Genomic DNA, 12,881 nt, shown 5'->3' with positions numbered 1-12,881 from the left:
TACTTCAGTATACTATATACAAAGCATTTTTTTTCTATTTTTTTTTTCCTTTTTATTACTCAAATAATTATTTTTGTATTTTTTAGTGCTCAAATAAATCTGTCTATTATTTTATAATTGAAAAACTATGCAGGAACATGTATAATGACTAAAATAGCTTGTATAATTCTGCAATCCATTTGGTGGTTATTTTTCCTCAAACAGGGGGGTGGGGGGGACTATAAATAGTTTCAGAAAAAATATTGCAGGAATCTCATTTTTCATGGTATCTTCTTCAAATTTGAAATATGAACTCATGAGACACGTGGCTTTCGATCCATTACTTTTCTGGATTGCTCCAGGACTTATTTCATGTATTTGTATATGAAATAAAAAAAACATTCAGTGTGGAAAAATATTTTTCAAGGCACGTCAGTGCCTATAACTTTTTATCTTTTTGAGCATTATCAACTCTGGATGATAGATAGTAAAGCCCAGAGTCTCTTCTTTCCAAAGATACCTAATTTGTTTGTGTAAGCACACTTTGTCACAAACTGTTACCATTTTAATTTAGGTAGGTTATTTTCACCTGCGAGGCCACAAATGGCAGTGAAGGTTAACAGGTTAATGTTAAAGTCATGCGACTCTGGAGAGAAAAACCTCAGTGATCTACTGATGAACCCACAATTCAAGCTGGAAAAACTACAGTTAGTATCATTATACTCTACAGCAGTTACAGTGAGATTAAAGATTACTTTTTACTTTCATAAAGTCACCATGAAATCAAACTTGACAGATATTATTTTTATGGAATATTGCAGTGTTTAAAGGATTTATCTGTGCACATAATGTATTTCTAATTTATGTTCCCTCATTATCTTTCATCTAAATAACTTTCCTTCTCCCTCACAACAACATCTCTTCTCTCCTCTGATGATGGAGCAGGAAAATCTGTCAATTACTGGAGATCACAGGAATAACAAATGATAGCAATCCAATTAACTGTTAATGGACCAAATTAAATCCTGCCATACATATGTTTTTATTTATTTTTGCATTCACTCAGACATACTGTACAATAAAGAATGACAACTGCAAAAAATAAAAAATAAATATTTATTGATGATAAAGTACTCTTAAAATATATTTGAGGTAAATTGTAATTCAGGAACAAAACTTTCTCACATTTAAACAAAATTTTCACATTTTAATGCAGACCTGCCAACCTGTACGCATTTTGCGTAGCGGGCATGCATTTTGACCTCAAAGTACGCAGGTACGATTTGTCTCTTTAAACTACGCTAAAACCTGGTGACGGCTTTGTGCACGCGCAGCAATGAAAGAGCACTTCAACCAATCAGAGCGCTGGGTTCATTCCCCATCTAGAGAGTGGGATGATTGACAAATGCGTAACCTATCATTAAAAAGAGACTACAAATAGACAGAAAAACAAAATCCCGCTCAGTCTCGTACCTTTTTTACTCCCGCCGTCTCATTTCTTGCAACTAAGGTAAACGGGTTGTGGTGGATGTGGAAAGTTAAAATGTTGAGTTAACTTAATCCTCTGGAGTCGACGTGATCGCATTGATATTCTAGACGAACTGTGAACAGAATAAAAGCACACATTCATATTCAGTCAGATCTGCTGCGGTTTATTTGTGTTCATATAGCTGCACTCACTGAACAGCGTCTTAATATTAGGGCTTTTAGTCCAAAAAAGTGCACGTACTTGGATAAATACTGATATATTTGCACTAGAGCTTCGCCTGTGTCTAATAAACCTTTAATAAAGTCTTCCCGGATCATTCAGCTGCTGACAGAGCAGACAGTTACCAAGTTTGAATAACAGCTTCACAAACAGTCTTTTCAACTACACAGTATTATTTCTGTATTACAGTCATTCATAAGTTAATAGTTCAGATATAAACACTGTTTATGTATTATTTCTGTATTACAGTCATTAATAAGTTAATAGTTCAGATATAAACACTGATGTTTCTGTATTATTTCTGTATTACAGTCATTCATAAGTTAATAATTCAGATATAAACACTGATGTTTATGGGAGCGATCAAAATAGACCTTTTGAAAGTTAACTTGCGCTTCAAATAACGTTTGTGTCGATTGCATTGTTTGGCCGGTAGGTGGCGACAAGTGACTTAAAAAATGTATTTGTGATTGAATGATTCGTTTAAAAACTGATTCATCCAGTAAAGAAACAAGTGAAGTATTTATGAGTGAGACATTAAATCATTCATTCAAACCACTTTTTCATCATTTTAATATGAACTAAATATATTATAAATAAAGTTTTTGGCAATGTTCTAATTATTGCACTGTATGATATTAACACACAATGAATTACTCTCACATGAACTTGACACTTGTCTGATTCATTATCTTTTCTCTTTCTGTCTTCAGTCTGCGTGATTGCAGTATTACAAAGAAACAGAGTCTCATCCTGACTTCAGCTCTGAAATCAAACCCATCACACCTGAGAGAACTGGACCTGAGTGTGAATAAAATAACAAACACAGGAGTGAATCACTTATGTGACGTACTGAAGGATTCACACTGTAAACTGGAGACATTGAGGTAAAGAACATTTACCAAAATGAAAGAAACAAGTGTTTTGGTATTGGACTAAAACACAATGAAACGTTTATTTTTTGTTCATATTTCTCCAAATGTAGGTTAGAATACTGTGAAATGACAGATGAAGGTTGTTCTGCTGTGACTTCAGCTCTGAAATCAAACCCATCACACCTGAGAGAACTGAACCTGAGCGGGAATAAACTAGGAGACTCTGGAGTGAAAAACCTCAGTGATCTACTGCTGAACACACAATTCAAGCTGGAGAAACTACAGTTAGTATCATTATATTCTACAGCAGTTACAGTGAGATGAAAGATTACTGTGCACTTTCATAAAGTCACCATGAAATTAAACTTGACAGATATTATTTTTTATGGAATACTGCAGTGTTTAAATGATTTATATGTGCACATAATGTATTTCTAATTTATGTTCCCTCCTGATCTTTCATTTAAATAAATTTATTGTTGCATAAACTTTACATGGATCTGATTCATTGTCTTTTCTCTTTCTGTCTTCAGTCTGTGTAGATGCAGTATTACAGAGAAACAGTGTCTCATCCTGACTTCAGCTCTGAAATCAAACCCATCACACCTGAGAGAACTGATCCTGAGCGGGAATCAAATAAAAAACACAGGAGTGAATCACTTATGTGACGTACTGAAGGATTCACACTGTAAACTGGAGACATTGAGGTCAGTAACATTCACATACAAGAATAAAATGATGAAAATCACTTCAACAGTTTAAACCCAAACACTTTATACTCAATATCTCATGATGAGTCTGAGTTCACTTTATATTTGTGTAATTCTTCATATTAATGATTTGTTTGTAAGATGATCTCTCTTCCTCTGTTTGTCTCTTTCTAGTCTTTATAACTGTGGCATTACAGATGTTTCTTCTTTAACTCAGTCTTTGAGAAACACAAAAGCACTGCAGTTTCTAAAAGAGCTTGTTCTGAGTGATAATAAGATTGGAGACTCAAAGCAGAAGCTCATTGATGTGCTACGAGACTCAACCTGTAAACTGAGGTGAGTAAACTTCACTTTGTGATATTAAAGAGATTTATTTACCTCTGATATGTGAACAAATATATACTTTCAAATATTTGTGAAAAGAGTTTATCAAATTATCATCAAGCTTTATTTCAAAGTGTTTGTGTCTGAATGAAATGTAAAGTTGATAATGTTTAACACAAAGGAGGAAATAGAACAAAAGCACTCTGTCAGAGCTTTATACAGCAACAGCTGCTTTATTAATTACATCAGTAATAGAAAATCATTACAGTTGGCTTGAGAAATCCTATTTAAACTTATTATTATTATTAGTGGTGCTTGCCAACTTACTGAAATGCTACGATGTTCGCACAGCGGACTAAAAAGCGGGCAAAAAAGTCCCATTGACTTACAATGACGGAATGTTCGTGAATTTGAATCTCAACTGTCACTTTCTCTCACACACACACACACACATAGACACACACACACACACACTCTCTCACACACACACACACACAGGCCCTTAGGAGCCCCTTCTCTCTCTCTCTCTGTAACTCACACACACTCATTTGAATCATCTTTTAAGTAACCAATAAGTAATGACCTATGATCTTCATAGCCACACCCTAGCAACCACTTACAGCACCCTAGCAACCACCCCATAGACCTCCATTGAAAACAGATCAAAAGCGATATCTTTGGATAGAAGTGTCGTAGAAACATGCAGGTTTTTCTCTTTTGACTCGTGATCGCAAACAGGACTTCTCTCATGCATGCTACACATGCTAGCAGTGAATAGCTACATGCTAATAGCGATTAGCTAAGTGTTAAACCAGGCTAAGAACATTCTGAGAACTATAAAAATACATAGTAATGATGTCAAATCATGCGGCATATTGAGGAGAGGTGTGCTATATCTTTCATTAGTAATTGAGTGTACGATGTTCGTCTGGTGGATAAAAAATTTGGGCGAAAAAGTCCCATAGACTTAACATTGGCGATTAAAAATCATAAAAATCCCATAGACTTACATTGACGGAATGTTCAGATGAGCCAAGACTATTCAAACTCCAACTGTCAAAATTCAAATCTAAACACACTGAAAAACACACTCTATCTATCTATCTATCTATCTATCTATCTATCTATCTATCTATCTATCTATCTATCTATCTATCTATCTATCTATCTATCTATCTATCTATCTATCTATCTATCTATCTATCTATCTGACTTTTTCCATCCATCCATCCATCATAAACCATCCTTCCTTCCTGCCAAACTTTTTTCTCTAGTTACAGTTTGAAATAGATTTGTTCAGATTGTAGGAAAACGCTGGTAAAATCAGAACAGATTCCAGCTTCAGCTCACAGTCGTCCAGCATCACATGATCAATGTCTCTGTCTCTTGTGTGTTTTTACTTTCACAAGCAACACGTCACATTACTTTACTTTCCGTTATTTACTGAGACCAATACAAACATGTTTAAACTAGAGGAAAACCATGTTTAACTAGTGGAATATTTAACTGAAAGGTTTTTGTTTTTAAGGCAAAATCTCATTTGTATTTGTTCCTTGTGGTTTATTATATATGGCTTACACTCATTAGCATGTGTTTCTCTTTATAGTGACTCACCAGGATCACAAACACAATCAGACAAACATATGAATGGAGTTCATGTTCAAATGTATTTAAAACATAAATATTGTTTTAGAAATATCTATGCAAGATCATGTAAATGTAATTTTTTAACTCCAAAAAAGAAACTAATTGAAATAATAACTAATTTGTAATTACACTGATTTCTCTCTCTCTTCTGTTCCACCTTACAGATAAACGGCATCAAAGTCCAGAACTTCTCCTGCTTTCTGAATCAAAGGCCAATCACAGGTAACACTCCACACCTGTACCTGACTCCCGCTCTGGAGAAGACCAAACCACGGAGCAGCATCATCTACTGGACAGATGCAAAAAAAGAGCACTCCGGCCGTAACAATCATATTTAGAGAAATGCCTGTCTTTGATCGCTTGCCAACATTCTTCAAAACATATTATTCTCTACAGACAAGTGAAAGAAAGCAAGAAACATACAGGTTTCAACATACATGATGACAGATTTGATTTGTTTTGGAGGGAGGGGTTTATCTCTTAAAGAGATTTAGCACTTATCTTTTTTTTTTTCCAAAATCTTTTGAAATCAAAATTAAATTATACCATCTAAATTATATCAGTCTAAGCATCAGTTTTCCTCTAAAAAAAAAAAATAATTCTTAAAAAATCTCTCTAACAAAGTAAGACTAAATCAGTGTTTTTGGAAAGTACTGCTTATTATTTTGTGGTTTGCTGAGGGTTTAAAACAGCACTTCTCAACAGCACTTCACTCTGCCCTCACCCACCTGGACAGTCAAAACACACATGTGAGAATGCTGTTCATAGACTTCAGTTCTGCATTTAATACAGTAATCCCCTCCAAGCTGATCTCCAAGCTCAGCCAGCTTGGAATCAGCACACCCATCTGCAATTGGATTCTAGATTTTCTGACTAACAGACCTCAGTCCGTTAAGTTAGATAACCTCTCCTCCTCCATCATCACCCTGAACACCGGCGTGCCACAGGGCTGCGTACTGAGCCCTCTCCTGTACTCCCTCTTCACCCATGACTGTGTTCCTGTTTATGGCTCCAACACCATAATTAAATTTGCAGATGACACCACGGTGGTAGGTCTGATCAAGGATGACGATGAATCAGCCTACAGGGATGAGGTGCAGCACCTGGCTGTGTGGTGTGCCACCAACAATCTACAGCTAAACACCCAGAAGACAAAGGAGATCATTGTGGACTTCAGGCGGACTAGGAGTCATGCACACACACCCATCTACATCAACGGAGCTGTAGTGGAGCGTGTGTCGAGTTTCAAGTTCCTTGGCATCCACATCTCTGATGACCTCACCTGGTCCCATAACACCTCCACTCTGGTCAAAAAGGCACAGCAGCGCCTTTACTTCTTAAGGAGCCTTAAGAAAGTTCACCTGAATCCCAGGATCCTTGTGGAATTCTACCGCTGTACCACTGAGAGCATACTCACGAACTGCATCTCAGTATGGTACAGCAATTGCTCCGCATCTGACCGCAAAGCACTCCAGCGGGTGGTGAAAACTGCTCAACGGATCACCGGCACCCAGTTAACTTCCATTGAGAACATTTATTATAAGCGCTGTCTGGGCAGGGCAAGAAACATCATCAAGGATGCCTCTCACCCTAACCATGGACTTTTCACCCTCCTTCCATCCGGCAGGCGTTACAGGTGCCTACGCTCTCGCACTAGTAGGCTCAGGAAGAGCTTCTTCCCCGAGGCTGTGACACTTCTGAACGCCACACCACTAATCTAACTTCTGCACCTGCTTATTATTACTGCACTGGTCACAGTACTTTACACACATGCATTTGCACTACTCATATTTTGCAGTTATTAAAGTTATTACACTATAAACTGTATAAAGTTGTTACTATACAAAGCACAGTAAACTATTTCTATAAAATATTGCACTACTGCTATTTTGCATAGAATACATTGTTCTATCAATATTTTGCACACTCATCCAGCTGTATTTATTTATTACCACTGTTCTCACGTTTCTGCTGCTCATAATGCATATAATCCTACACTGCTCTGTTCATAATGTACATACAATCCCTACATTGCATTCCTATTTTATATTCTGTATATACTCTACTCAATACTGTATATAGCAATTCCACTGTACATTCTGTAAATCATATCTTCATTTACTCTGCACTTATATGTATATAAAACACTATATTCTTGCACTTCTGGTTAGATGCTAACTGCATTTCATTAGCTCTGTACTTGTACTCTGCATAAATGACAATAAAGTTGAATCTAATCTAATCTAATCTAAAGAGTCGTGTAACTGACCGTATCAGATGGAGGCATAAATGGATGGCAAAACTATCAAACAACAGATATTTTGACTTTGAATACTTTGAATTAAATAAGTTACCTACAAATACCTAGAAATTGTAAAAATCACTGAAGAAGTGTTAAAGTGTTTGTGAACAGGAAGAAAGGATCTGAAACTAAAGTCTTCTGTATCAGCAGTGATGTTGAAGGAGGTTTCGAGGCTTCAGCACAGGATCTTTATGACGATTCATCAGTAAAAATCACCAAATGTACAGTAGAAAGATCAAAACTTTCAGAAAGTATTTAAGAAATGTCAGAAATGATCCTGTAAATCAGATAAATCTGCTGCAGATTTGTCTGTGAATTCACTTCTTGTGGAAATACTACACTGATTATAAATAGAGTAATATTTACTGCTGTATGATTAGCTCTGGTTATATTATTAACAGTAATTCATGAATTCAGTGTGTTTATACTTATATATACTTATATATAAGTGTAAGCAGCTTCAAAATGCATTGTTTTAATAAATGTAATGTTTATTATACTAAATATTGTGTTATGATTTTTAATGTGTACAGGTGAAACAAATGAAATAATGCAGCATTAATATAAGCATACATGTACACATGAGCAATATTGAATAACATTTCAGTCATAGTACAGAGCCAGCTCTTTTGAGGGTTTCTGATGATATTTTACATGGTTTGAGCTTAGATTTGATTGACAAATTAATGCTGTTGTAGAGTTGATCCTCTCTTTTGAGGACATGGAGAAAGTTGTGCATGCTTTGTGTTATTGGGTTTGGATTATTGTAATGTTTTGTATCTGGGTGTGAATCAGGCCTCTCTCTCTCTCTCTCTGTCTCTCTCTCTCTCTCTCTCTCTCTGCGCATGTGCGAGTGTAGTGGGGCGAGTGAGCATGTTGATCAGAGCGAGCGTGAATATTGAGCATTTTGAAAGTGGTTTCTTTTTTTATTTTTCTTCTCATTTGTCTTAATATTACTGAGTATTTAAAGCCGCTCGCGGCTTTTGTCGCGTGTCGGTATGGACTCTGAAGTTAGACAGGGAGTCTCGCACCTGTCGTTGCGTAATGGATGCAGGTGTGTACCTGGAATTGGCGTGAGCGTGGAGGATGTTCTCGTGGTGGTGGGAGAAATTATAGGTTTTCGATAATATTCTCTCAGCATCGCGTATGAACAAAGCAGTTATCGTGTTTTTAAAAACAGAACAGTTAGTTAACCAGGTGAATGAGAATGGATTAAGGAAATGTTTGTGCCCGTTACTCCTTTAACGGCTCCGGCAACTAAAGTCACTATTTCCAATGTACCGCCTTTTGTCACAAATGACGCGATTGTTAAAGAACTAACTCGATACGGTAAAGTCGCAAGTCCTGTCAGGAACATCCCTTTGGGATGTAAAAACACTGATCTCAAACATGTTTTGTCGTTTAGGAGACAAGTGTTAATGTTTCTGACGTCAACAGAGCGCACATTAGAGATCTCGTTCTGTGTAAGTCATGGAGATGGATCATATATGCTGTATGCAAGTACAGACAATCTAAAGTGCTTCGAATGTGGGAATATGGGCCATAAACGTTTCTCCTGTCCTAATAAAAAAGCGGATGTTGAGCAGCAGCTGCCTGTTAATGTTACTGAAAATGGATCAGCTCATCACAATGATACCAGTGATACCGAGGATAATAGGGCAACAGCACAGGATAAACAAGTACCTAAGAAACCCAACAAAAGGCCGTTAGAGGAGGTCTACGGGCACAATGAGGTGAGTAAAAGCGATGCTGGTGTGGATGTGGAGAGTAGTGAGCAGGCTGAATGCAGTTTTGCACTTGTCATAAATGATGTTGAGGAAGCAAAAGAAAATGAGTTTGTATCTCAGACTGTTATAAAAATAGCTAAGAAATGCTCTGTGGATGATACAGATGGGTTTTCTCAGTATACAGATGATAGTATGAAAGATGATGGACATTGGTCTGAAGGGTCAGAAATGTCAAAAGTAGATACAGAAGATTTGTACACTGTGACACAAATTAATGATTTTCTGGATGAGACAAAAGGTAGAAGCATAGAAGTGAGTGAATTTTTCCCAGATCTGGATAAATTTATCTCTTCTGTAATGTGGGCAAGGAAAAATTGCAATAATGATGAGCTAACAAAACTGTCGAGAGTTGTGCATGGGTTAATGGCTACAAACAGATACAGAGCACACCTTGATCCCCAGGTTCAGGAGGGATGTCCTTTTTGTGGGATGACTGAAACTGTTTTTCATTTATTTTTTCAATGTGGGAGGCTTGTGCCTTTATTTTCTCAATTAGAAGAATGGTGTACAGTTTTAGGAGAAGTGTTTTCACCTATGTTATTTATCTATGGACCAAAGTATAGCAGAAACAGAAAGCAGATCCATGTTTTGCTTAATTTTTTGTTTGGGCAAGCAAAAATGGGAATTTGGATTTCACGTAAAAGCAAAATAAATAATGTTGGGTCAACTGATGCAATGTTAATTTTAAAAGGATTAATTAAAACTAGATTAAAGGTGGAATATGCATACTATAATTTGGTTAAAGACCTGGAGACTTTCAATCACATTTGGGGAGTAAACCAGTGCATATGTGAATCTGATGTTGATGGTGCTTTGCAAATTTATATCTAATTGTGCTATTGTCTTGCTTGTTTTTTTGTGTGTTATTTATTATTGTATGTTTGTGTTTTAAATTACTTTTTAAATCTATGTAAAGTATTTGTTTAAACCTTGAATATGTTGTAATAAAAAGGGGGTTTAAAAGTCAAAAAGTCTCTCTCTCTCCTCTCTCTCTCTCTCTCTCTCGTCTGCAGCTTGTTCAGAATTCAGCTGTGAGGCTTTTAACGGCTGCTAAGAAGAGAGAGCACATTACTTCTGTGTTTATCATCTCACACTGGCTACCTGTACAATACACACAATTTATTAAGTTAAGTTAAGTTATTTATATAGCGCTTTTTACAATGCAAATTGTGTCAAAGCACTGCACAATATCAAAAAAAAGGAAAATAATGTGTCAATAAGTTTAAATAGTGTCTTTGCAATAAGGTCGGCGATATCGCTGGAAATGAAGCGTCCCCAACTAAGCAAGCCAGAGGCGACAGCGGCAAGGAATCAAGACTCCATCGGTGACAGAATGGAGAAAAAACCTTGGGAGAAACCAGGCTCAGTCGGGGGGCCAATTCTCCTCTGGCCAAACAAACCAGCAGTTCAGTTCCAAACTGCAGCAAGTCACATTGGATGGGCTCAGCTGGTTCCAGTGGTCTTTTCCGATGGCTGTCTAAGTGGCGGGGTCCTCAATGGGGATCTGTCTCTGGCGTTCATCCAGGTGTCTGGCCTCTGCCTATGATCAGGGACACATACGTCATCTCCCGGCGCTGATCCATCTCAGGTGTTCGGTCATCTCAGATCATGTAATGGTTGGATCCAGACTGAAGTTCTGTAATTCCTAGCAGAAACGTAGAGACAAGCAGAGACATGATTAGCGTAGCTGCTGTTCCATCTAAGCAAAAATAAATTAAATTGTTCAACCCAAGCTAAAGAATAATAATAATGTACATTTGATCGGATATAACTGCAGTACAAGATTATAAAATGCATTATGTGTATGCTTGGCTAAAGAGATGTGTCTTTAATCTAGATTTAAACAGAGAGAGTGTGTCTGAACCCCGAACGTTATCAGGAAGGCTATTCCAGAGTTTGGGAGCCAAATGTGAAAAAGCTCTACCTCCTTTAGTGGACTTTGCTATCCTAGGTACTACCAAAAGTCCAGAGTTTTGCGACCTTAGGGAGCGGGTTGGATTATAGCGTGGTAGAAGACAAGTTAGGTACGCAGGTGCTAAACCATTTAGGGCCTTATAGGCAAGTAATAATAATTTGTAAATGATACGGAACTTAATAGGTAGCCAGTGCAGAGACTGTAAAATTGGAGTAATATGATCATATTTTCTTGATCTGGTAAGAACTCTAGCCGCTGCATTTTGGACTATGTGTAGCTTGTTTATTGAAGACGCAGGACAACCACCTAGCAGTGCATTACAATAGTCCAGTCTAGAGGTCATGAATGCATGAACTAGCTTTTCTGCATCAGAAACAGGTAGCATGCTTCGAAGCTTAGCAATGTTCCTGAGATGGAAGAATGCTTTTTTTGTAACATAGGAAATATGATTTTCAAAGGACAAGTTGCTGTCTAATATAACACCCAGATTTTTAACTTTAGAGGACGTGACAGTACATCCGTCTGGTTGCAAATTATAATCCACGAGATTCTGTGTACTGTTTTTTGGTCCAATAATTAATATCTCTGTTTTATCTGAATTTAATAGGAGGAAATTATTGGTCATCCAATCTTTTACACTTTTTACACAATCTATTAGCTTAGATAGTTGAGAAGTTTCATCTGGTCTTGTTGAGATATATAATTGAGTATCATCAGCATAGCAATGAAAACTTATCCCGTGTTTTCTAATAATATTTCCAAGGGGCAACATGTAAATTGAAAATAGCAGAGGACCTAGGACAGATCCTTGCGGTACTCCATACTTTACTGGTGATAATTGAGATGACTCCCCATTTAAATGAACAAAGTGGTAGCGATCGGACAGGTAGGATCTAAACCATCTTAAAGCCTGTCCTTGAATACCAATATAGTTTTGTAATCGATCTATGAGTATATTATGGTCTATAGTGTCAAACGCAGCACTAAGATCAAGTAATACTAGCAATGAGGTGCAGCCTTGATCTGAAGCAAGTAGTAAGTCATTCGTAATTTTAACAAGTGCAGTTTCTGTACTATGATTGGGCCTGAAACCTGATTGAAATTCTTCATAGAGATCATTTTTTTGCAAAAAGGAGCATAATTGAGTAGACACAACTTTTTCTAAACTTTTTGACATAAACGGAAGATTTGAAATGGGTCTGTAATTTGCCAGTTCATTTGAATCTAGTTGTGGTTTCTTAATAAGAGGCTTAATAACCGCCACCTTGAATGGTTTTGGGACGTGACCTAGATATAACGATGAGTTAATAATATTGAGAAGCGGTTTTTCTGCTACGGGTAACAACTCTTTCAATAGTTTAGTGGGTACAGGATCTAATAAACACGTTGTTGGTTTAGATGTACTGATAAGTTTATTTAGCTCTTCCTGTCTTATAGTTGTAAAGCACGGCAGTTTTTCTTTGGGTGCGATGAATGAAGCTGAAATACTAGACGCAGTAGAATCTACATTTGTTATTGTATTTCTGATGTTATCTATTTTATCAGTAAAGAAATTCATAAAATCATTACTATTAAACTGTGGGGGAATATTTAGATCGGGTGGCGTCTGTTTATTTGTTAATCTAGCCACTGTG

At 36.8% G+C, this 12,881-nt stretch overlaps 2 protein-coding genes across 3 annotated transcripts in view; both read left to right on the top strand.

Moving 5' to 3' along the window:
• LOC306874479 (NACHT, LRR and PYD domains-containing protein 3-like) overlaps positions 1-5,542 on the top strand; it is a 181,004-nt gene extending 175,462 nt beyond the window's left edge. For both annotated transcript variants that reach the window (XM_079424566.1, XM_079424565.1), the window contains one exon: positions 5,408-5,542. In XM_079424566.1, the coding sequence (XP_079280692.1) occupies positions 5,408-5,411 (4 nt within the window). In that variant the 3' untranslated portion in view covers positions 5,412-5,542. The remainder of the gene's footprint in view (positions 1-5,407) is intronic.
• LOC306874478 (NACHT, LRR and PYD domains-containing protein 12-like) overlaps positions 1-7,483 on the top strand; it is a 47,384-nt gene extending 39,901 nt beyond the window's left edge. Inside the window, exons 16-20 of the mRNA XM_079424564.1 lie at positions 2,401-2,574; positions 2,673-2,846; positions 3,096-3,269; positions 3,447-3,608; positions 5,408-7,483. Coding sequence (XP_079280690.1) covers positions 2,401-2,574; positions 2,673-2,846; positions 3,096-3,269; positions 3,447-3,608; positions 5,408-5,411 — 688 coding nt within the window. The 3' untranslated portion in view covers positions 5,412-7,483. The remainder of the gene's footprint in view (positions 1-2,400; positions 2,575-2,672; positions 2,847-3,095; positions 3,270-3,446; positions 3,609-5,407) is intronic.
• Positions 7,484-12,881: the final 5,398 nt, after the last annotated feature.

This window comes from Barbus barbus (genome assembly GCF_936440315.1).
Source record: "Barbus barbus genome assembly, chromosome: 9".
In the NCBI taxonomy this organism is placed as follows: domain Eukaryota; kingdom Metazoa; phylum Chordata; class Actinopteri; order Cypriniformes; family Cyprinidae; genus Barbus; species Barbus barbus.
This window is presented reverse-complemented; position numbering and strand designations above follow the sequence as displayed.